Consider the following 25,720-nt stretch of genomic DNA (forward strand, 5'->3'; position numbering starts at 1 on the left):
TGCATCCTTCTTGTCATCTGATATTCCTCTGGTCCTCCCTTTACCCTTTTAATTCTTATATTTAGGCTTCATGTCTGAACTACTTGCAGTCCAGAGAACAGAGAAGGAGCTCTCTGCATTTCCTCCTCATCTTCCTTCTCCTGAATCTCTTCCTCCTCTATCCAGCTACTTCAACACTAATCTAAGTCACTTTTCAAAACAACACCTCTTCGAATCCTCCTCTCCACATCTTCCATTTATCTACCCTCCACTGCTCCACCCAGCATACTCACTCTTACATAGGCCATCTTGATTGCACTCTCTACAGTGAGCTGGACAGCGATGGCATTCTGTCTCAGTGGCGTAATAGCCCTCTAGACAGTTAGACCTGCAGGAGTGGTCCAGCAGTAAGTACTGTTTCTCACAGCTCAGACAGTGAGAGGAATTTCCCTGGCAGGATGCACACTCTGGAGCACACGGCTGGCATACAGCACCTTGAGGAAACCCTCTGAGAAAAAGGCAGAGAGAGGCGAGAATGATGTGTCATTGATGCATTATGATGGTTGGTTTTCATGTGCAAGTCAAAAAAACAGGACAAGCACCTCTGACACTCCACCACACACACGTCATTTTGGAGGTAAAGCCCACTGCGGCAGCTCTGGCACTGCTGGGCATCCTTGCACGTGACACACCCTTCCGAGCAATCTTCACACTGGCTGGATGCCTTGTTGGCAAACGTGCCGAATGGACAATGGGACGTGCAGGTCTGTCGAGCTGTTAAAAAACGACCTGAGACAGAAAGATAAATCACACCACCGATACAAGAAAAAGCAACCAGTGCACAAACATTGTCAGTGGTAAACAGCTTGTTTAAATTCACACTACCTGCTAAAGAAAAAACATGTACTTTGATAGCAAGTTTGCAACATCTAAGACACTAAACATTTTCAGAAACGTTTTCAGAAGCTCAGTCTAATGGGACATACAGACAGCAAATTTACCAGAGTTGCAGCTGTTGCAGTCATCTTTCCCTGCACCAGAGCAAGTCTTACAGAAGAAGTTGCACAGCTCACACTTGCCATGACCTGATGGTAAACAGCAAACAGATACCAGGACAAAATATGTAGACATGAACGACAAGAAAGAAACAAGATGGGATCAAAAATAGACTAAAGGATGTGTTATTGAATACCTAATGAGAAATAGAAAAATATATTTCACTGCATGCTTCAGTAATTGACAGCAGTAATTTCATTTGGGTTTGATGTTAATGTGAGTAAATCTGTAAAAAGACAGCATCACATTTTACAAGGACAAGTAGAGACAAGTAGGTAATGTTGACAACATTTAGTACTGAGGTAAAATTAACATTTGCCGTACTGTTTCTGAATTGTTTCTCAGGGCAGGAAGAAAGCTGTGTGCCCTTTAAACACTCCCCCTTTATCAGCGTGAATTCGTCCTCGCAGGAGTCACAGTCGTCATATTGTGGCCCTCCGCAGGTACGACAGGCACGGTGACAAGGCTCACATTCCCGGCTCTCCTTGTCCACAAAGAAACCTTCCTTACAGTGATCCACACACTGGCCATCTGGACACACAATTACAAATTTACACTTACTCTATATGCCATTAAACTTAATATTCTTTAAATAGAAAGAAATAATGTGTCATACTTGCCAAGAGATAAGGACTTTTACTGTGATATGTACAGTTCTTTTTTTAAAATAAGGGGTATCTACTAAATTACAGTATATTATATCAAAATCAGATGTGGATCACAGTTTCCCCAGAAATGGCTCCAGCTGATATTCACACCATAACTCAAAATTATAAATTGCTCAAATACCAAAGACGTAGACTCCTTCTTCACACCAGTAGCACTGGGTCTGGTCACAGATTACACATTGTTTGTCTTCACACGGAGCACACATCATAGTGTCGTTTACACTGTAGGTCCGATCTGGACAGGACCGATGACAGTCTGTGCCCAACCTGACAGACAGATAGAAAGATGGATAGTATAAATATAAGGTTGTATGAATATTGCGGTGCAACTTAATTACTTAACTCTCAACCGAAGACACTTACTGATAGTAACCATCTTCACATTTGAGGCAAACAGTTTCCTGAGTCTGATCTCCTGAATCCTCTGTGGTGAAGAGCAGAAAATAATGAAATCATTAACAGATCAGGCATGTTGTGATTTCTGGACTTCCTGAAATAGCTCTGTTTGCAATCTCAAGGCAAGACAGAAAAAGAAAGCCTATTTGATCAGCATAAGTATTAGCTGTTGCAGCTTCTGTCCAACTCACATTTACAGTAAATATGATGTTGTATTTTTTACCCTTTTTGCACTGACAAAAAATATCTATTCTAACTATTCCCTCCATACTAAAAAAAACAATATAAAGATTAAGTTACTGTGGTTGTAAGTGTTAATGGTAGTCTGTTTATGTAATTCAAATGCAATAATGTGGAAAATACCTTATCTCATCTACCTGCACCCAAGGACAGCGCAGTCATTTTTTTAAACCCAGTTTCCCTAAACACCAGCAGGAGGCACTCTGACATCACTAAACAATAAATGTGTTCAGTTCGCTGTAGAACTGAATGGCACTCACAGATTAATTATCAGATGAGTGTGATCAATGTCTAACTAGCAAACAAATCTAACTCAGAAGCCCTCAAACAAATGTAAAAGCCAAAGAGATTTCAGTTCACGTGTGTGTGTGTGTGTGTGTGTGTGTGTGTGTGTGTGTGCGCGCGTGCGTGCGTGCGTGCGTGTGTGCGTGCATGTGTTGCTGAACAACACAAAAACAAGCATAATGTCAGTGACAGGTTATGTAGAACACTATATACACTATAAACATATTTGCTGTTAATGTGTATTTTTTTATATTGGAGACTGGGGGAACCTATGCAGGGGATATTAATAAGTTATTTAGGTGTGTGTGTGTGTGTGTGTGTGTGTGTGTGTGTGTGTGTGTGTGTGTGTGTGTGTGTGTGTGTGTGCATGCGTGTGTGTGTGTGTTAATTAATTAATTCCTGCTGTCAATCAAAACCATCCAACTGGTAACTGAGAAAGAGCCATGCTGTCATCCAAGTCCAACAATGTCAAAACATATCCAAGGACAGAGGGAGCAAGAAGGGGGGCAAGAGGAAGAGAAAGATAGGATCAGGAAGCAGAAAGAGAGAGAGAGGGTAAATGAGAGACAAAGGGAGGGAGAGAAAGAGATGGAAATAACTACTAAAAAAAGCCCCTTCTGCAGACTTTCCCTAGGGACATTCATCCTCTCCAGAAAAGCCTCCATCGATCCCCACACCCCATTCCTCTCTCAGTCTCCTTCCAGCACCCACAACTTAACACTGCACTGGTTTGCACTTCAATGCAGTCGACAAGCCACTACCTGTGAAAGCAATTACTCATACAGAGAGAGACTGGGAGAAAGGAAAGGTGGGAGGGACAGAGGAGCCGGAAATCATGCCTTCAGGCTGTGTCTATGTGAAGAGAGAAAATAGCTCCCGCATAAATATTAACTGTGAAAGCCAGGGGAGGGGGGATTTCAACAGAATTTAAACTGGCATACACATTGTGAAGTATGCACTTGTGGAATGTGCAAGCACTCATACATACACATTTACAGTCTACACGCACTCACAAGCTACATATTACACTAGCACTTAAACGCACATGATATACATGCACATGCACACAATCACACATTCAAGTGATTAGCACTCAGTAAAAAGAGGTGATACAAAATCAGGAGTGGAGATGGATGAACTCAGTTTTACTCTCACCTCAAATCATCACTTCAGTTTGAGAAAGTGACATAGTGTGCTTATCAAGAAGTGTTTGAGAAGTGGATTGCAAATAGAGAAAAACAGAATAGATGTGTAAATATAATGAAGCAAAACATTCATGAGAAAGACAGCTTTTTTCAAGCACAGATATGAGCTGCACAGTATCAAAACAGCTGAGAACTGGAGGTGAGATGAACTTCAGCGTGCCAACAGCCTCTGACAGTAAAGTACAGTAATACGTCTTTCCTGAATCCTAATGCAACCAGAAAAGATCAATAGTAGTAAATATTGAAACAAAGTAAACAAATCAAGGTGCATTGCACAGCATTTGTAAATCATCTTGTCTTGAGGAGACCAGGGAGGTGGACTGGTGAAGTTTAGAGAAAATATGAACACAGAAGAGCACACAGACTGATTAGGGATGTGTCAGCAGGGGTGCTCCCTAACAAAAGAAGCAATGTTGTCCTTTGACAGGCATTAGAAAGAGCCATATTCAAAACATGACTGATCCAAAATAAAATGTATTTGAACCCCTATGCAAAGAGGATTAATGGGCATAAAACTGATGATGAGTTAAAAAGATCTACATTTGTAATATGATGGAGGAGATAGGAGTGGGAGCGGCTGCTGCATCTTATCACACACCGTCAGGCTGGCGAGCTCATTGATAGATCTTACAGCATGCTACAAACTAACATACAAACACACACACAGCTCATTTACTAACTTGTAAACCTAATCCAAAATCTTAATCCTAAACTATATCTAATACTAAATATTTGATTTAAGAACCACACTCAAATCCTCAGATGTTAACCATATCTTCACAGTACTGTAAATGTCTAAAACTGGCTTTCATAAGCATAGAAATGCAGAATGAGAACTTAGTGTAAGCATGCACACACACACACACACACATATTAGATGCCAGACACTTCACTTCTGTTTCATCTTCACTTTAGCCCGTAGCATCGCGTCACAGGGCCAATCATCACAAATCTCTAATCTGCTGACTGACTTGTTTAGCTTGCAGAATTGTGATTACTAAGAGCGGGTGGGTGGAAGGCAGGGAGGGAGGCTGTGGTGGGTTTGAGAGTGAAGAAAGATATTCAACCCAGAATGCATAATGACATAATAACACCCAGTCTCTCCACCTCAGACCAGTTCAGCAAAATAACAACTTTCTATGGTGTGGATGTTGGTGAGCATTTCTAGGAGAAGGAAGTGCTCTCGTGACTCTTCATGTGGCTTGTACTGACAGGGTGAAGTGTACGAGCACAAGGAATGACACATTTTACAGTGTTGAGAAAAAGCAACAAATCTTAAAAAAAATACCATTCAGAAAAAGAGCCTTTTAGCGTCCTGTTTAGCTGTATACAAAGGTATGTTGATTTTTGATATTTATTAACAGTCTAGAGGTAAACAGCAGTTGAAGGACTAATAATTACCGGCAGCATTTACCCAGGAGTGGAAAAGCTTCTTCTTTTTTTAACCCTTTGCAGGATAGATAATGTCTGACTCTGACATCAATTAGATTTCAGGTAGGTGTTCCTTGTGGAGAAGATAATCAACATCAGTCCTACAAAAAGTAAAAAATCAGATCTTCTGCATATGAGTCCAAATACTAATGTGGCATCTAAATGGGTAATTAATAATTAAGTAAATCTACAGTTAAGAGATTCTGAGAGATGGTTGATTTGGTTTGTCCAAATGACTTTCCTTATGAAAGAGGCTTATTGGAATAAACAAAATGTTCAATAATTGCAGAACACATTATATTTGAATAACTTAGCTCAGTTGTTGGGGCTCATTTTAAATAAATGTACGATCATGTATCTGCGGTAAAAGAGAGCCTAGAGCAAAGAGTGAGGTGCAACAGGGGTCAATGGCAGCATCATTAGTAAATGCCGGCACCCCACCTCACAACTACACTGTCAAACACATTTAGTAGCCTTCAGTAAATCCTCCTTTATCTTTTGGTTACAAGCTTTCCCGACACCTCACTGTATCTCACTCCTGAGGACTGAAATGATAAAAGTTTTTCTCATCTACATTTACTTTGACTGCAAGATATTGCAGTGTGCCTTAGCTGCAGCATATAGCTGCTACTGAAGCTATAGTCCACTTGGTTTTATTTCTACGCTTTGATCGATGAAGAAGGTGAAAGCGGTAGGAAGAGAGAGAGGAGTAAGAAAAAGAAGTGGTCTATTTACTGCGTTCACATTGCTTGCAGCCTTCGTCACAGGGAAAACAGTCCTCTTTCTCTGCATCTGCAACCTCACCTGATGAAAACGGCAAATAAAATAGTGGATTAAAAATACATAACACATAAGAAAATCATGACAAAAATAACATATGTCCCTTTGGTGAAAATCATTGAGTTAATGTTAATTGCTTAATACTGGACGCCATAGTTGTTTAAAATAAGGTTTGGTAGTGGAGAAAAAGACATTTAAAGCTACTTTCAAGCTTGCACATTTCCTGTCTGTCACAACAAATAACTCACGGATGTTTTAAGTGGAGTGCAGTTTATCTTACAGACATGACAATCAAATTACTATTACCAAATGACCATTGTTATTTTTGCATGTTAGCATGTTATTTTTTGTCATCAATCAATAAGATGCTGCCAGTTTAACAGTGCTTGTCTTATTTTAGAAATACACACTTTGCCTTCTGTTACCTCTTAGCTGCATTTAGTAATATTTATGTTTTCATTTATGTCACACTGGCACATCAATCAATGTGGTGTCATTGCTCTCCCTGTGGTACCAATACAGAATGAGAAGAGAATAGAAGAGAATAGAAGAGAGGAGAAGAGAAGAGAAGAGAAGAGAAGAGAAGAGAAGAGAAGAGAAGAAAAGAGAAGAGAAGAGAAGCTATGTTCAAGCTGTCTGTGGAGCCTGTTAAGACCTGCCTGCTACACATATGATAAGAATTTTGTGTCATCCTCCCACTCATACATTTATTATCCTCACATACAATCTCTCATCATTACCCCTTATCATTACTCTCACATTCAAGGTGGTGAAGTTGTAACTCCCCACCTCCACCTTTTCTCCTTATCTGAAATATCTTCTTTTTCCCTCAAAGCATTTTAGCTCTTTCTCAATCCTCCTTTTTTCGGCATTCACATTTTATCTCATACAATGAGATAAAGTGCAATGTGTTCACCTTCCACAGTCTCCTTGAGGATATTACTGTAAAGACATTCAACAAATGTTCTTTAGTAGATTAAGAACAGGAAGTAGAAGCAAGAAAATCAGCACTGACTGTTTTGTCTGGTAGGGCATTTTCATTTGTTTCTTTAAAAAAAAAAAAAGTTCTCATAAAGTATTTAGCTCAAATAATAGACACCATATCATACCAGTACACAATGCAGTGTTTTTGTTATGATGTTTATGCTTGGTTGAATGTGTTTCGTGGCCATGTTTTTTGTCTTCTGATACTATTCATTCCTTCATTGCTAGACTTATAAGTAACCTAACCTTTATTTTATTTCATTTTATTCTATTCTAATTAAAATATGTGTACACGTTCTATGTGTGTGTAACTTGAAGATGCTACAACATGTATTTCATTGTGCAACCCTGTGTTGTAAAAGGACAAATAAATGAACCTTGTAACCTTACGAAATATTACTGTTATCTTCAGAAGCTTAAAATTCCTCCTCTGAACTGCACATTTTTCACACCTGATGCTGAAATCCAAACACTTTTAGTACCATAGTGTACTAGCTCAAAGAAGCCAATAGTTTTCTATTATGTGGTCAATCCATGCATACTATGCAATTGTGGCTCGGCGACCTGGGTATTAGCATATTTTCTTTTGGCCTATTTTGTATTTGAATTGTGTGCTACATGTGTGTTCCCTGAGGTGATATTTGCCAAATTCAGACCAGCTCTGTGACAGTGGTGCTGAGTGAACAGTGGCAGCTATTCATCAACAGTGACATGTAGATGGCATCTTTTTTTATTCATGCTTATTTTTTGTCATACAACATTAACAACATTCAGCATTTCGACTGCAGAATTAACAAAGAGTGCTTTTCATAGTGACATTAGTAAATGAGGATGTAACAAAGTCTTCTGTCTCTCACCTGAACTGCACTCCAACGGGACACACTGGCCATTTCTGAGCTTATGTCCTGGGCTGCAGTGGAGGCAGTGATCTGCTGATGAACAGATGATGCAATCTGCAGGACAGGGTTCACACCGTCTCCTCGAAGAGTGAAAGAACCCCTCTGGACAGACATCTCGACACTGACTCTGAAACAGGTACCTGGCCACCCCAAACTTATCTAGATGGAGCAAGTAAAGAAAAGGAAATTTGTACAGGGAATGAAATGGACAAGAACTCTGGCAAGTGAAGAACAAAGAGTGCTGATGCACAAAACAGGTATGCAGACATACTTAATAATACTTAATAGAACTGAATTTGAGCAACTTGAATATTTTTTTTTATATATATATATATATCAAACACTTTCTGTCTTAATCTGTGAGCCCTAAAAAGGTATATATATATATATATATATATATAATGTAAATGTACATATTTATGTGCACATATTGCACATCTTGAAATGACCTACTGGCAAATGAAACAAAAATGTCTGTACTAATGTGTGTGTCTATTTATTGCCTTCTTCACCTCTTCCCTTTTTCTCTGTTACGCTCCTTTCTGCAGCTCTTTCATTCACTGTGTGTGTGTGTGTGTGTGTGTGTGTGTGTGTGTGTGTGACTGGCCAAGATATGAGAGGGTTGTTTTGAGAGAGAAATGACATGGGGAGAGACAGATGGAGGGTTTCTTCATGTTATTATTGTTATGTCTCATTGAACCTCAGACAGACCTGCAATTAAATGGAACCACATTTGCAAACAGTCTGACAAACTTGCTGGCTAATTGAGAGTGTGTGTGCACATGTGAGAGAGAGAGAGAGAGAGAGCGAGAGAGAGAGAGAGAGAGAGAGAGAGAGAAAAAAAAGAGAGTGTGAAGGGAAATCTGGTGTTAATCTTCTCCTTGGCTGACTGGTATCTTAAAGTGTGTGTGTAGGTGGGTTTGTGCGAAACAGAATCTCCCCAGTGTAAATACATTCATTCTGACAGCCATAATACTGTCTGTGACACTGTGATAAACACAGTTATTACTACCATCTTCAAGGTGATATTTCTTCAGCTGTGAGTCTCTAATGACGTCCGGGTTTTATCATAACGATTGTTTTCACACTGATGAAATCGTTTTTTCTTCTTCTTTTGATTGGCTGCACAGGATCCTAAGACCATAAAACTTACCAGAAGGTAAGATTTTTAAAGGAAATGAAAGTAGTCATTAAATCTAGACACAGCTTGTCTTTAACTTTAGCTACAATCTGAGAGAGGTGCAGTGACCTCTGCATAAGGATACAATGAACAAATGACTGATTCCCGCCTTGGCTGAATAACTGCCTTAATCAGATTGATTTACCTTTAGAGGATTGATTGGTGGAGTCTGGCACAAATGAGCCTTGGCTTGATCCATGTGTTGTTACGAAAAAGCACGATTTCACTTACATTCCAGTCACAGCTAGATAGATGGGTTTTTATGTGAACACCAGTGCACCTCTGCAAAAAGCTACCTGTGTCATTTTAAAGGCTAAGATCGTGCTGATGTTTATATGGTGGGAAAGAAAAAGAGGGAATGGTTGAAATATATAAGATCATATTTATGGTTTTATCTGCACTATCTGCTCCTGGAAGTTAAAGTAATGCAATAATGATTTACAGAAAGAAATATACAAGTTTTTTTGAATGTTGTTTTTGGTTGAATGTGCATTTCATTATCAAAAAATTGTATTTTTCTAATCTTGACTCAAGTTAGTGTACCTCTGTCACAGCTTGTACAGTTGTCAGGTCCCTCATCAGTACACTCATGGCAGGTGTGGTGACAGAGATGGCACTGTCTCTCCATGGCATAACGCCCGGTCTGGCAGCGGATGCTGCAGCGTCCATCATCAAATAGCCTGCAGGGGTGGATGTGGTTCACAAAGAACATGCAAAATCAGTAGTAATAAAATAACACACATATTGTGCGATATGCGTAGTCTGAAATCACTATAGTACTAGTGAGTAACACAGTGTCTGTTGTGTTTATATACAAATATATATATATATATATATATATATATATATATATATATATATATATATATATATATATATATATATATGACTTTGCATGACTTTTGAATATAGATGTTTGTATGTCAGTGGTTCTCACCGTAGAGTGGGGCAGCTAGTGCAGTCCTCTCTCTCCGGACCCATGCACTGCAGACAGGTAGCATCACACAGGTGGCAGTTTCCATGTTTACTCATGTACTCTCCTACAGACGGAGAGCAACAGTGAACAACTGACATTTGCTGCTTCAAGAACCACTTTTCCAAGAAAAACCTGTCCTAGTTGGTTTCTTTTTGACAAATTTCATAATAAGGTGCTTCATTTTGATTTGTTTACCAGCTTTGTTCTGTTTGTTCATTTTACTTGAGTGACTTGAGTTTGATGCTGTGATGTGTCCTAGTTGCACCAATTATAACCAACAGTCAGTTGTTGTTGTTGTTGTTGTTGTTGTTTTTTATTTCACTGAAGGTCCAGCTCATTTATCTCTGGCTTCTGACATCTCCTGCACAATAAAAGTTATATCTCTTTTTGTTTTCCTGATTTGTTGTCATATTATGTGCAAATACATTTCACAGGTTTAAAAACATCTTTGGCCCCTTGTAAGTTTGGCAAGACAAGGTGAAGATTCCCAAATCAACTCAAGACTTTTTAAACAAACAGATTGACTGATTTTCATTCATTACACATTGTTACTGAACCTCTACTTTACAGATAACAGAAATAGGGTTTTTTTGAGATAATGTATGTTTATATCTAAAGTAAACTGATATGACCATTATTGTTGTGGCTATTAGTTTTAAAGGTTTAGTGCTTGTGCACATGCATTTGAGTATCTGCAGTGCCTACGCATCCACAAGCTGTGAAGTAAGACAACCCATCCATTTTTTTTGTGGGTTTCCGAGATCAGAGAACATGGGATTTAAAACAAGCCTTTCAGATTTGGCTGCTCTTCCTATGTCACATGCAGGCTCTTTAGAATACACCACCCCCCATCTGAGTATCGCCACCCGCAGCTTTGCAAAGGTGCAACATATTTTTCTCGCAAGCCAATCAGGGGGTTGGCCTTAAAGAAATAGGCGCTAAAACGGAGTGTTTTAGACCAAGGGTGAATACAGGTATATTCAGACAGACAATATGATTAAAATGTCTTTTTTGAACAATAAAGCACGTAAACATGTTCTAGTAGAAACCCAAAATACAAGTTTGAACCGGAAAATGAGCATATGTCTCCTTTAAGCACTGCTGACTCACAGCAGAAAGTTCCTACAGTTTAAACCCTTTGTGTGAGGGGAGTTTATATGTTCTCTCCATGTTTGTGTGGATTCCTGCCACAGTCCAAAGACATGGTGAACTGGAAATGATCCATGAATGTCTCTCTCAGACCTTAAACAGGACAAGCTGAGAATAAAGGCTGGAAAATGCTTCTTTGTGTTTCACAAAACGTCTAGACTTGATCTAAAAAGGGCCATTCTGTAAGCAATACTTTTAATGACCTGTATAAGGTACCAGGTAATGGCCACCTCAGCAGGTCTTTGGCTCAGCTACTTCTAGGAGAAGCTAATTAGAACAGAGATGCAACAGAAGTATCTACCATATCATAAAAGCAACACTTTGTAATAATACCAACTTCTAATTTGCTTGTTTATTACTTGAAAATAAAATGCCTTCCTACAGCCCTATGGCCACATCCTCCACCGTTGAAAATGCTGAAAATGTGCGTAGGTTTTGGGAGGTCGGAAAGTTTTTGTTTCAAAACAAAGTACAGGCTGGAAATTTGAGTTTTGAGTGCCAGAAATATCAGCACCTGGCAAAGCAATTGTTAAGTCACTGACATTGATCAAAAGCATCACAGTCCTGGTAGGTATATTATTGTCAATTGGTTTGCTTACCAAATTAACTTTTCATAAGCCGCATTAATACGTAAACTTTAGTCACATTCACCCTGGACACACAAGCTATTATGTCCAAAGTTGCAAAAGAAATAAGTTAAAAAAAACCCATCAACCTTCATCTTCACACTTGGCAACATTGAAAAGATCCATAACAAAAGAGGCAAAAACATTGTCTCCTATCCCACCTTTGTATTAGACAAAGGTGACAGACACAGGCCCAGCCATAAAGATGGAGCAGTGTGTTTTTGTGTGTGTGAGCATCCTTCAAGGCAGTGGCAAGGTTGTCTGTGCTCTTTGGCTTTCTGTGAAAAGCTCAATTGTTCCTTTCAAAACAAAAGAGCTTCTTTGTGTACAAACACAACAGGCGGTGGCTTCCCATTCAGTAGAGCTCTGCTGAAACCATTCAAACAGCCCCCGAATAAACGCCATCACATACACACACACAAATTGTCTCCCTGTCTTTCTGTTTGTCTCCCCCTCACTCACGCAAACAAACAAACATGGAGCCAAGTTCTCAAGGGACGGAAAGCCGCACAACTCCACTCAGCAAAAGCAGACACTTTGGACTCCCACTGCCAGACTAAAGAATAATGGAGCAGAGAAGAAAGAGAGCTTGTCACTCTGGGGAGTAAAACTTTTCCTCTGTTATGGACTCAGCTGACCTTGTGAGGACATTGACAGTCTACTCTGTCAGGAGAGAGAGCTCTGTTGGCAGATATCACACTGACATCCACCACACCTGGTCCTGTATCCCAATACCCTGGCCCTTCCACCTCGTGAGACCTGCACACACTTGGTCCAAGAAAGTGGAAAAACAATTACATATTCACGAGAATATTAACCACATTGTTTATCGAAAATTGTGTATTTATTACTACAGGGAAGTGGTCCTCTTGACCCGAGGTGAGATAGACATTATAAATCCCCTTGGGGTAAATCATCCACAGTATTTTACCTATCCTTACTATTTAGTAAGCCAATGCCTTATTCATGCGCAATGTCAGGATTATTACCTAATAATATCTATTGGGGTGGGAAGTACCTAATAACCACTGGGCCACAGTGCTGCCCGCCCATGAGTTAGAGCAGGATAAACTAAGATTTGTCATGGCTTCCAACATGATTTAAGTGCCAGTAGATGCCAAAATAGGCAGGATAATGTTAATTATGGCACCGAGGAAAGCTCAAACCATGACTAGAAATACAATTAACAGAGTCAATTGTTTGGAGTTTGGTGAGGACTGAAATCAGCATTTATGTGCAGGATGCTGAATTTTATAATTATTATATTTATATATATTTTATATATATTAATTATTTCTAAATGAATGAACATAATGACTGTAGAAAAACATGTTTGAGTCTTGAAGGATTGTGCAGGATTCGTAAAATGGTCAGAATCGTACTGTAGGGTTTCTCTCAAACAAACCCCATTATGCATTAGTGTGAGTACTGGTCACAGTTGGCACCGGCACTCGACACCTGTGAATGACCCGTGTTGAGTCACTTACACCAATGGATAAAACAGGTAACCTTAACAGCATCAATGAACTTTAGAAAAGAATGATTTTTAGCAAAATCCACTTGCTGTTACACATTTGACAATGGTATAATGGAAAGCCTCTTTCCGACTAAGTAGTTACAGGAATGTAGTTATAGGAACAGTCCACTTCTAAACAGTTCTACTAACTACTCTCCCCACTACTACCACCACTATAGCCGCTTTCCGACCGGAGGGATTTTTGCAGTTCCTAGAACATAAAATTCCTAGAACCCTTTTTTTTTCGCATTTCCGACTGGACCAATTTGGGGATTTTTAAGTTCCTCTGGCCGCAGTTCCTGTAACTCTTTCAGCTCCTACTTCAGGGCAGGGTCTTTTCGCTGTTCCCGTTTCAGCATAGGAACCTAGGTCAAAGAGGGTCGGGTTTCCGGTACAGACAGACCAACAACGGGACAATTTTAACAATTTTCACCATCTTATTCATCACTAAATTCACTTCTGACGTTTTAGGCAAGAAATGAACTGTTTACATTTCGAATATAGGCAGTCTTGCGAAAATTGATGACGAATTGACAATTTGCTTCAAAGTTTTCGGAGTTGAGAAGCTCCATGAAGTGAGGCGACAGCCAGCAGACGCCTGCCGGGGCCGCTAGCTCGTTGCTTAGCCAGTCATACTCAGAGACCCTGCTGTAAGCTGGAGGTCTCTCAGACCGGTCTCATAAATAAGTGGCTTTTTTTTCGCCATTTTATTCTGCTGCATAAAACTCCACCTCGCTGGCCGGCCGTCTCTCTCTCACACACACGCAGCGCAGCAGGCAGAGGCGGGGGAGAGAGATACCCGTTTCTCTTTGGGAGACTTGTTTAAATTATGACAATTATGCTATATACATTAGATTTAGTTCATACTTTTTTGTGTATTTGTTTTCTGATTTTAACGCTATAAAGACCGTTGCCGTGCTTGCGTCACTCCCTTAACCCTCCTACCAGTCCCTATGGCCACTTGGCCAGTGCGAATGCAAATGGAGAAAACGGTTTTGGGGGAGAGTAGTTCTTAGAACTGCTTAGAAGTGTACTTTTCCTCTAAAAAGTACAAGTACTATCCGGTCGGAAAGCGGCTTATGCGGAAAAGGGAAAAGACCCTGCCCTGAAGTAGGAGCTGAAAGAGTTACAGGAACTGCGGCCAGAGGAACTTAATAATCCCCAAATTGGTCCAGTCGGAACACGAGAAAAAAAGGGTTCTAGGAACGTTATATTCCAAGAACTGCAAAATCCCTCCGGTCGGAAAGCGGCTATGATGTACCAGTTCCACAACATAGATAGGAACTAAAGACAGTTGTATTGGGATGACAGGGATTTTGGCAATAGTTACTATGAAACACCTGCTTTGTTGTAGATATATATCTTATATCACATACTGCTTCATGTGTATCATGACTGAACACCAACATTGGCGTGTTTCCTGGAAGGCTGTTGGATTAAAGTTAAATATTACTACTAATACATACATATATATATTTTATGGGTTAGAATGCAACATCATAATGAGAAAAGTTGTTATCCATTTCCTCCTCAAACAGAACTGATTTTTGAGTTGAATTATAGCCTTGGAGCTGATATCTGCAACAATAGTAATTGCTGCTGTTGCTGGTAGAAAAGAAAATGCTGAAAAACTGAAAAAGAGTAACTTGAAAATAAGTTTTAGATTCAGACGTTGCACCTATAATAAAGCAGTAAAACTTTGCATCGCAGACCAGTTTTTAATTTCCACCTAGTTGTCAGTGAGCGCACGTCTCCCTTTAAGTGCTCTGCCTGGGGCATGTGGCTTTGTCCTAATCAATCTGATCGAGTGCTGAAAAACTAAAAGTTTATGAAAGCTATGATCCGAATTTTAATGATGTCATTCCCTTTCATAAAGGAAAAAAAAACCTCAATGAGCTTGAAAACAGGGAACCTAATGTTTTGGAAAGTAAGAAAATGAACAAAAATGCTAATGGATGAAATAATACTGATTAATACAATGTCAACAATGAAAACTGAAAACAAAACAAAACATGAACAGATTAAACATTTTAATGAGAACACTTAAGTAAAAAAAAGATTTTCAAAACTAGGACTTTGAGTAACATTAATAATGCATTGTCACAGATATGTCACAGGTACACAATAAAAACAGCTTTTATTCGAGGGGTGTGTGTGTGTGTGTGTGTGAGTGTGTGTCTACTACCACACAATCTAAAGTCAATTCAAGTCATCTTAAACAATGACCAAGAATACTTTTTGTTAACCAAAAAAGGGGATTCATCAACCTTTATTACAAATCATCAAGAACCATAACCAGTTGACAGTACAACAATTCATCTAATACTGTAAATGCTTAAGCTGCAGGTATGAAAACCCACACAAATAGAATAAGAATCTTAAACATTATATTTGCGGTTCTTTATTAGAAACCAGCACCACCAGAATAACCTTTGAGTTTCATCAGGTAAGGTTCAGAGACAGACAGACAGGAGGAGAACCCAGAAATCTGATCGGCCTTAACACAAGTACAGTTTTGGCTCAATATGATTTACCATTTCAGACACATTTCTGGTTCTGCAGTGATGCCGTCAGTTCGTTTTCACTTTTAACAGTTATGTGAATACAAACCAAATTGATTGACTCATTGTGTTTGTTTTCCAATTTTTCTTGGGTTGACTGAACATGCAGTTCTACTCCCTAATGTGATTCAATATCTACATTTTGAACAAAATCCCTTTTCTGAAATAACTGAAAGCAAAACCTCCACAGCTCTGATTTGCACCACAGCAGTTTGTAGTCTGTCTGCCTGTCAGAGACCTTTACCTGCACATGAAACATAACAGAATATTTTCTGTGCTGTCATTGACTTTGTGTTGAAAGTGTAGAGCAACACTTCAGTTGATATGCATTGCCATCATAATGGAATGACGAAGAGTGGAAACTTCTACAAATCTATTTCATTTGACAACAGTAATATGTAGGGATGCACCAATAGAGGTCAATGATAATTATTGGACAAAATTCCCTTTATCTGGGTAACATATGGTATGTGGAAGACCAAACCAACACAGAAGAATTGCAGTTCCCTGCAACAAATATTTCAATTATTTTATCCAGTGACAACAAAGTAATGGTGGAGCCTTAAATTGTTCTGTCACAGTAATGGATGGAATCAATACTCTGTTTTGGGCAAAAGTTTCCAGAGTCCAGAATCTGCATCATGAGTGAAGAATGGGCATCGGTGCATCCCTAGTACCACATTTTCATTATAACTCACTGCAGCGTTTCCTTCCCTGCAGAATGCTCCGGAAGGAATGAATATCGACTCGTCTTGTAGTACCACTGGAATGAATTAATGCTGTCTGGGCTTACATTACGAATTAATGGCATTCTCTTACACACACACTGATAAAGACAAACACACAATATTCAGTAATGTAATGAGGTGATTTTGGTTAGTAACGTGCATCAGTCTTGGGATACTGTGACACAGTATCACCTAACTAACTTCAAGTGGTGGCTGATATACAGTATGTGTCTGAATTCATGTTTATTAATGTATGTGTAGGGTACATATGTATCCGTGTGTGTGTGTGTGCGTGTGTGTGTGTGTATGTGTGTGTGTGTGTGTTTTTCTTCCCTACACAGCCGAAGTCAGCCCAGACAGACATTATTTTCACATAACTGAGTGAGCTTCTTTTTTTTCCTTTGACTTATATTTACAGGCAGAAAAACCAGGGCCTTTCCTACTGTATATTCACTTTCCATCTGTTTATCATTAACACTGGAAAGAGAGGAGGAAGAGGAGCCAAAATAAAAATGCACACAGACGTATTCAGAGATTCACAGGCTTAGTGGCTCCTGTTTTAAGCTATACTTCCTACACTGGCAACAAAAAAAAGAAGGTTCAATTATTTTGGCATCGATGCTTTGGTCACAAAATACCGACACTTTTATTCTTTTGTTTGTTTTCATTTGTTCTTGAAATAAGTCCCAGTCATTTTACACCCTGACGACGTGTGTGTCCCAGTACAGAAAAAAAGGTAGGTTTGTTGTAGTCCTGTCATCGCACCTCCGATGCAGTCCCTTTAAGAGGCACAGATTTTCTTATAAATTATGTGACTGTGAATGAGTGGGCAGGGGGGTTCAAGAAGGAGGGGTGCCCCGTGTGCCCCCCACATCCCCCCGCGCTCCCTTAATGCCCAGTGAGTACGTCCCGTCAGCCCTTTTGCGAGCACGTTCTGCAGCACAGTTGCTGCAGCACTTTCCTCTGGCAAAGATTGTTCTTTTTAACAAGCACACAGAAACTGCCTTCTGCCCAAGATTCTTCATTTGCTTTCCACAGACCAGGAAGAAGAGATACAAGGGGAGTTTGGAAGGAGGGGAGGGGGAAAACACACACACACACACACACACACACACACACGGCATGCATGTGGAAACACACGCAAACACACAGAGCACAATCATAAGAAATGGTTGAATGGCAGACAGAGCCATGTAATTGGCCAAAAGAGATTTCAGGTGACAGGAAGAGTTTTTGATCCAATCACAGGTGATGTTCATCGAGGTGGAAAATTATTGTTGTCCAGTGGAGTGATTGGATCCATGTCGGGAGAGAGGAAAAAACAAAACAAAGGGATTCAGGAGTAAACAGACACAGAGAGAGAGAGAGAGAGAGAGAAAAAAAAACATCACACAATTAGCAAATTGAAGATTTTTGAAATTCACAACTTGGTGTATCACAGAAAACTTAAAGTGGACCACCAGTCTGTGAAACTGTAAGCCAATTATTTAATTTATCAACAGCATTTAAACGTACCAGCAATGTTTGAGCTTTGGTTTAGGAAGGTTGGAAACAGACTGAGGGTGCACTTTAAGTAAGGTTCTCATCATCAACAGAAAGGTCACACAGTGAAAACATTTTTCTCCTCAGAGCTTTATCTCATCACAAGCTGGAAGACTTGTTGGCCAAGGGTTCATTTTAACTAGAAGGTCATGGCTAGAGCAGCAAATCACACACTGCAGTTGAAGCCTCATAATCACACCATCACCTCAGCCAGTTAGTGAGAAACAGGAATATTTACACAAAAGATTAGTAAGCCAAACATGCAAAATCCAGAAAAGACTAGAACATAAAGCATACAGCAATGAAAGAAAGAAAATGCAAGAGCAAGTAAAAATCATAAAATTATTGTAGAGGAGCAGGAAAAATAAGAAAAATGTAAGTAGATGCCTTTAGAAACCTTTCAGCCTATGCAGTGTGACATAGTACAGTAAAAACAACCAGGAAAACCGTGAGTTTATGTTAAAATAAAACGACAAGAATGTGTGAGTCTATAATCCCAGAGAGATTTTAAATTAGTAATATGCAAACATGAATGAGACCTTTAAACAAAGACCACGAAAGGCAAAAGCAAGGACAGACCGCCCTCCTGCTCTGAGGCAGTTTGATTCAAGAAGTTAGTACAAAGCTCAAAAATTAAAAAGGAAACCACAGATAAATCTTAATTGAGCTACCTTCTGCTCTCATTTGTTATACCCTGTGGAATATAACACAATTTAATTCATCTGGAGATACAAATAGTCCCAGGGAGAGTTGAGATGTAAATCCAAACCTCTGAGGCTTTTGGCTCTTTAATTAGCAGGTATTGTTAAGACCACAATTTGTGTACTTTTGCAAACATTTTGCAAGAAATACTGTTGTGAATCAAATTGCATTATAAAGCATGTTTTTTCCCGTTGTGACACTGTCCAATTCAATGGTCTAGCTGGTTTAAGCCTTCACAGAATTTTCACTCCAGACTATACTAGGATGCATTATGACTATACACTGCCTGTGAGAGGCAGTGCAAAAAGTATAAAATAAACACATTGAGGCCATCTTGTAGATGAGAAAGCTGACAACTCACCATCTTTGCAGATGGTGCTGACCACACAGGCTCCTGCCTCCAGATTGTAACCACTGACACAGCTGCTGCAGTTACTTTCACCGGGCCCTGAGCACTCGTAGCAGCTATGGTCACACCTGTCGATGGTTGTATGAAGAATTAGATACCAGTCTATGCAGCACTATACTGTGCTCACATATCCTCTTGAAAGTTAGAACTATCCTTTATGGATATTCAGCTGTCTTTCACTAGTTTTGCCTGTAAAGTGATTGGTTTTCTTCAAAGTTTTGTCACAGTAGAGCTTTCCTTTCACATTTCCAAAAACAAATCCAAACTTCCTTTCAACACAGTACTCACTCATAAATATTTGTGCTTTATGAGACTTAAAATATACTTAGAATCTTTTTGCTGCAGTATTATAGATGTGTTATTTTTAGGAAGCGTGAGCTAGTTGGTTGGAATACATACATATCCGATTTTACGTAAATAACTGCAAAGAGAGAAAACCTTTTTTTTAAAAAAAAAAGTGAAACTATAAATTGTATTTACACTTATATGATCAACCTCAGCACAAAACTTAATACTATCGGCTTTCAATAAATTGATTTCCTTGTTTATCTTTGTAGACTGGAGATCTACAAGTTCACTGTGTTGTCGAGGTGTTGGCAGGTGTGCCGACTCACTTTTTACAGGATCTCTGCACCTGCCCATTGTCTGAGGTCTGCTCTGACAGGTAGTAGCCAGTGCTGCATGTTAAAACACACCGCCAGTCCTCAAGTAAGTAGCCGTCTGCACACTTTGTGCACGCCTCTATACCTGTGCCTTAAAAACACATAGACACACACTTAAATCAGATGACAATGTCTGCTAAACAACAAAAGAACACACTGACCTACGTAATAAATGGTATTCTAATAAATATTATGACTTCCTACCTGCACATGTGGCACAGGCCGGATGACAGGTTTCACAAGTCCTTTTGTGGCCGTTGTAATAAGTCCCTGGGTCACACGTCATCTGACACTTGTTTCCCTGAAGACTAGAAAGAGAAACAGAAAAAGATACACATCCATACCATTATAGTAAATAAATAGCTGTTGTGTTTCAAAACTGCAAATCAGTTAAAGATTGCCTGTTAAAAGCCAGCTGCTACTGAGCAATTTTCTTTCTGGACAAATATTTAGGAAGAATGAGAAAACAACTGCTGTACCAGTGATATCATGTGGGTGTACACATCAGCTGCAGGCCTAGTTCACTTTGGCACTGATGTACAGGAATATAAGGCCTTCTAGATTTAATCGAGTAGTTGAAGGGAATTTGTTGTTGTTCTGAAGAAATATATACAAGAGATTTTGTACAGATGTAGTGGTTGAGGTCAGTTAGGAAGTAGGTTTGGAGGTTATAAAGTCAGTTCTGTGAAGTCACAGTGAGGACAGGTTGGTGAGCTTGCCGCTCTAAACTGAAAAACAGCTGGTCTGTGTTAGCTAACGTTTCCCAGAAACAATCTTGTCTGGTCCTCTCTTCCTCCTCGGCTCCTAACTGACTATGAATGTACTGAATGGGAGACTGTGTCTGTGTGTGCGCGTGCGTGCGTGCGTGCGTGCGTGCGTGCGTGCGTGCGTGCGTGCGTGCGTGCGTGCGTGCGTGCGTGCGTGCGTGCGTGCGTGCGTGCGTGCGTGCGTGCGTGCGTGTGTGTGTGTGTGTGTGTGTGCGCGCATGTGTCTTTCTGTGGTCACACTTGCATTCAGAGGAGATTATGGCTTACAAGTGTCCCCACCTCCACCTCTGGCTACACTGAACACTTAAAGCTGGGTTCAAGACCGCAATATGTTTTAAGCACTTCACAAGTGTTTCCTTCATGACCTATCAGGAATTCCAGCACTTTGAAGCGCCCTTATCCTTTGTCAGGTCGTGTAGTTGGGGCAGTTTAAAGAGGCTGCTGTGGGAGTGGACAGAAAATGAACTGCAAAATGTCTGCGTGGTTAACTAAATGGCTTAGATCAAAGGTTCTTCAAAGTGATGACCACAACCTAAAATCTTGTTGGTCTCCGCATGACATGAGTATATGTGGGCTTTAATAAGCTTGGGTCACAGGGTGAAACTGTTTACTCAATTTGGGTCCCACGTAGAAAACAGTTGGGAAGCCCTGGTTTTCTGGTTCATGCTGCGAACCCAAACCAGTGTAACACAATATGCTGGTCTAAATTAGCAACCTATTCCAGCATTAGAGTGAATGAACACAATAGGTTTTTATTCTGAAACCACAGCACTGACATTCAAGCCAAATGAATGCAAAAAGACAAAACCTTGGCTCTTTGTATGTATGACAGAGGACTATCTGTAATGGTAGATCGTCAAACAAACAAGCTGTGATTAATACTAGCAGGTCTGGTAGCAGCAGCTTCAAGATTATATTGAAGCGCCCCATAATCACATGGACACCATTTTGCTAAACAATATTAATATCATTTATCAATATTTAAAACCATATATGTAGGTGAATTGCATATGAACCAAACTGTTCATATACATGGGGAACATTAAGGGCGGCTGTGGCTCAGCAGGTTTGAGCCCCAGCTCCTCCTGTTCACATGTCGAAGTGTCCTTGAGCAAGACATGGAACCCCAAGTTGCCCCTGATTGTTAGGCCAGCACCTTGCATGGTAGCTCGCTGCTATCATGAGAGGCAAATTTTAAAGTGCTTTGGATAAAAGCAATGTGTAAATGCAGACAATTAACATTAAGGCAGGAGGTATGCTTGAAACAAACCTTTTGTACGACTTGTCGTCTGACCACGTTTATAGACAGACGCGTTTTAGCCGTTTCAAAGAGCCTCACTAGAAGGTGGACCGAAAAGCCTGCCATCATAGTGAGGGGGTGAAAGGCGGACACTATTTCCTTGAAGAGTTTGAGTTCAAACACTGCTTACTGTACTTTTTCGCCTCCACACAACTGGCCAATCGCTGTGTGAAGTGGGCGTCAATGTTGGACTGTCGGTTTTGGAAAGTTGCAAAAGTAAACACGGCCCCCCTATGTCTAATGTCAGAAAGGTGTGAGGAGAGGGGGGTTTATCCGAAAAGCACTTCCATTTAAGCAGACCTTAGAGTTGAAGTGGTTAAGTAGTTAAAATAGAGCCACTATCCAACGTTGCTGCAAAATAGTGTTCAGTCAAATTCTCAAACGGTTTCTGTGGCAGTTAAAAGGAAATGGTCATTTTTATGTGTTTGCAGTAATTCTAACTATACTACTAAATTATACTAAATAATACTAAAATTTTAACACTAAGATATAAGGTGTATAATCACAAGACACCGCAAGACTGAAATCACTTCCTGCCAAGACCCGTGACTCAGGCATTGCTTAGCGTGACCACCAGCTTACCTCATTCCAGGTTTACATTCTGTGCAGATATTGGAGGTGGTGCACTTCTTACAGTTCTCTGGACATCTCCTGCAAATGTTGGAGTCTGAAAGACATAGGGAGACCCAGTCATACGCAGAAGTCTGGCTGCATTTGAAATTAAGAAAGGGAGCAGAGGAAGAAGACAATGATGAAGAGGAGGATAATGGGTGAGGAAGACCAGTGCAAAAAGGAGAGAGTAAGTAGAAAGAGCAGATAAACAAAACAGGAGGACAAAAGGCAGGGAGAAGAACTGAAATGTCAAAAGGCTAAAGCTGCAGGGATTAAAAAGAAGAAGATTGAAGTGTTGGTGAGGAAGGATAGGAATGTAGATGAATATTTCAAAAGATAGACTAAAGGCAATGACATGCTTTAACACAATGCACATGGACACTTCCTCCTTCAGCAGCGATGAAGATTGCCAAAAAGATCTGTGAATTAACTTGTGTTTTATTACTTCTAGGAAACCATTGAGTAGACTATGTCTATTAATCAAAACTGTAACTTCTACATTTCCAAACATGTTTGCTTAGTATGACACAACCATTGTGGTTTTGTTTGGGAAGTCATATGGTGAGGAGGAGACTGAGGATTGTTGGTTAGATTTTCAGGAATCTCCACCCACCAGGGTGGAGGATGAATATGAACGGGTCACATACTGATTTCCATGAGAAGAAAATGCACTTTTACATTGTCTTTAATGAGAAGTGGAGGTCAAAATTGGTGCTGAAATTGTTGAACAGATTAGTCAATCATCAACAGTTTTGATCATCAATTATTTGTTGTTTCAGGAATTCAAAACATCTTGTTCCAGCTTCTCAAATGTGAATAGTTTCTGCTTTTCTCTGTTTTATATCACAGTATGTTGAATATCTTTGGATTTTAGACAGTTGGTTAAACAAAACAAGCTAATCTGAAGATGCCACCTTTGGCTCTGAGAAATTGTGATGGTCATTTTCATAATTTTCTGACATTTTTCACACTAAATGATAAAGCACTTTATCAAAAAATAAGAAAGAGATTAATAAATCAGGAAAATAACCATTAGTTGCAATCCTGGTCGAAATGTCTTTTGTGGGTTTGTGAGGTTGTACGAAACGGTGCTTACATGGATTTTAACTTTTTTACACAAAAGTCAAATAGCAGTAGTATACCAGTAGTGAAATCATTACATGAAAGTGTCCATGTATTGACGAAGGCAGGAATTCACCTCGGCTTGCTGTCAGACTGACGAGAAGAAAATAAACTTTAGATAGCTCATTTAACACAACACTCAGCAGTGCCAACATTTCAAACAAAAAAAGTATCCACTACATCTTGGCCTGTTGAAATGTTATGATTAAGCTTGGATCAGTAGATCACATCACATCTGCTGCCAGAGAATCTCAGAGCTGCCAGGACTTACACTGTCTTGGCTGCAAACCAATATATAGACATAATTATAAGATATGCATAGTTTCAGTCTCTCATTCCTGCTTTACTTTCATCCAGGCTGGCATACATCTTGAACATAAGACAAACCAGTAAGTATATACATACAGAACATACTGCATGTTAACCCCACTGCACTACTCTGTTTATTAAAAACCCGAAAACAAGCTGACTTCTCGTAAACATAATCCATACATAATTATCATGCAGATCTGTTTTATTGCATGATCTAATCCACTTTAAACTGGTGAAAGAATCTGCTTACTAGGCCAAAATTTTCAGTACTGTTCGGTTCAGCAAATGCATAAAAATAAACATCTGGCTAGACAATGCGTCAAGGATACAACAGCATCACTTTTTTGTGATGCAGGTCACACACAAATCCAGTTTGTTTCCAGCACTGATGGTGGTATTTTGTGGATTACCTTCCCCACTGAGAACAAAATATTCAGCTATTCTTTAATCTTATGAACTTCACACTTTGAGAATTTGACCAATGGGCAGCAAAGTAACAATGAACTTGGAAAGACAAATCATTGACCCTGTGTGGGCATGTAGCAATCACAGCTAAGCCTGATTTTGCATTGTTGGAGGCATTTTGCTGTGGCCTACCCAGGCAAGTTTGGTTAAGTTTAAATGTAATTTGTTGAACTATAAGAAAACAGATACAAAGTACAAAACACTATTAAAGTCAGAAGCAGCTTATAAAATCCTCAAGGTGGGACCAAAGAACAATGAAACAAGTTCTTGACTGCATGGTGTACTTTCATGTGTGCACTCGTTAGTTAAGAGTTTGTACATTGTGGAGCCAGTTTGGCCAGGAGTGAAACGTACCATGGTCGAGGTAGAAGCCGTCGCCACAGTTGGCGACACACATGTTGGAGCCCTCGTTGAGGTGGAAACCAGTCCTGCATGTGGTGCACTGGTCACCACGGCTACCAACGCAGGTCTCACACAACGAGGAGCACTTCTTGCAGCGCTTCCTATCATCACGGAAAAAGCCACTGGGGCACTCCGACACACACATCCTGGAGAGAGGTGATTGAAGGAAGAGAAAGGAGGGACACAGGGTGAAACAGAGCATCAAAAAAGGCAAAAGTGGAAGACAAAAAAAGGACAATTTGTATTTCTTACAGACATATTAGTTTAGTTTGTAAGTTTATTTGATTAGGACAATGCACATTAATCAACATTTCTGTAAATGCGCCAGTGTTAGCCAATCAGGTTGTAGTTTACGCTGACTGTAGAGACCAAATAAAGACCAAATCGACCTCATTGTTCCACGATTAACAACCTCTATCACAAAGCTCAGTATAATGTTAACAGGCTCAAAATGTAAAACAAAAAAACATATGCCTCTTGTTACAGGGTATTTATGCATTATATTTTTGTGTACTAGAGGGACTAAGTGTGTGCGTGCGTGGGCTATATGGTGAACAGGTGCAACATCTGTTGGATAACTCCACAGCCCTCCGTCACCCCCCTCATTTCACCCTCCCTTCCTAAGGGAGAAAATATCACCAAAATCGTCAAGAGCACAAATACACACACACGTGTACACACTCCTTAAGCCTTATTCACACACTACATAGTTTTCTGCCAAGAAACACATATTGCATGTGTGAAACACATAATCCACATGTGCAGG

At 39.8% G+C, this 25,720-nt stretch overlaps 1 protein-coding gene across 3 annotated transcripts in view; it reads right to left on the reverse strand.

Moving 5' to 3' along the window:
* Positions 1–25,720, reverse strand: part of pcsk5b (proprotein convertase subtilisin/kexin type 5b) — a 73,835-nt gene that overhangs the window by 4,360 nt on the left and 43,755 nt on the right. Inside the window, exons 16-30 of one of the 3 annotated variants that reach the window (XM_031309040.2) lie at positions 24,907–25,100; positions 22,624–22,708; positions 20,179–20,282; positions 19,927–20,065; positions 19,265–19,380; positions 10,041–10,143; positions 9,647–9,783; positions 7,882–8,082; positions 5,996–6,064; positions 2,067–2,127; positions 1,825–1,970; positions 1,360–1,566; positions 981–1,064; positions 582–768; positions 273–487 (exon numbers count right to left, since the gene is read on the reverse strand). In XM_031309040.2, coding sequence (XP_031164900.1) covers positions 273–487; positions 582–768; positions 981–1,064; positions 1,360–1,566; positions 1,825–1,970; positions 2,067–2,127; positions 5,996–6,064; positions 7,882–8,082; positions 9,647–9,783; positions 10,041–10,143; positions 19,265–19,380; positions 19,927–20,065; positions 20,179–20,282; positions 22,624–22,708; positions 24,907–25,100 — 2,048 coding nt within the window. Of the gene's footprint in view, positions 1–272; positions 488–581; positions 769–980; positions 1,065–1,359; positions 1,567–1,824; positions 1,971–2,066; positions 2,128–5,995; positions 6,065–7,881; positions 8,083–9,646; positions 9,784–10,040; positions 10,144–15,623; positions 17,688–19,264; positions 19,381–19,926; positions 20,066–20,178; positions 20,283–22,623; positions 22,709–24,906; positions 25,101–25,720 lie in introns of those variants that run through there. The other 2 variants (XM_031309042.2, XM_031309041.2) reach the window with 2 other exon arrangements.

Source organism: Sander lucioperca, chromosome 2 (assembly GCF_008315115.2).
Source record: "Sander lucioperca isolate FBNREF2018 chromosome 2, SLUC_FBN_1.2, whole genome shotgun sequence".
Taxonomy (NCBI): domain Eukaryota; kingdom Metazoa; phylum Chordata; class Actinopteri; order Perciformes; family Percidae; genus Sander; species Sander lucioperca.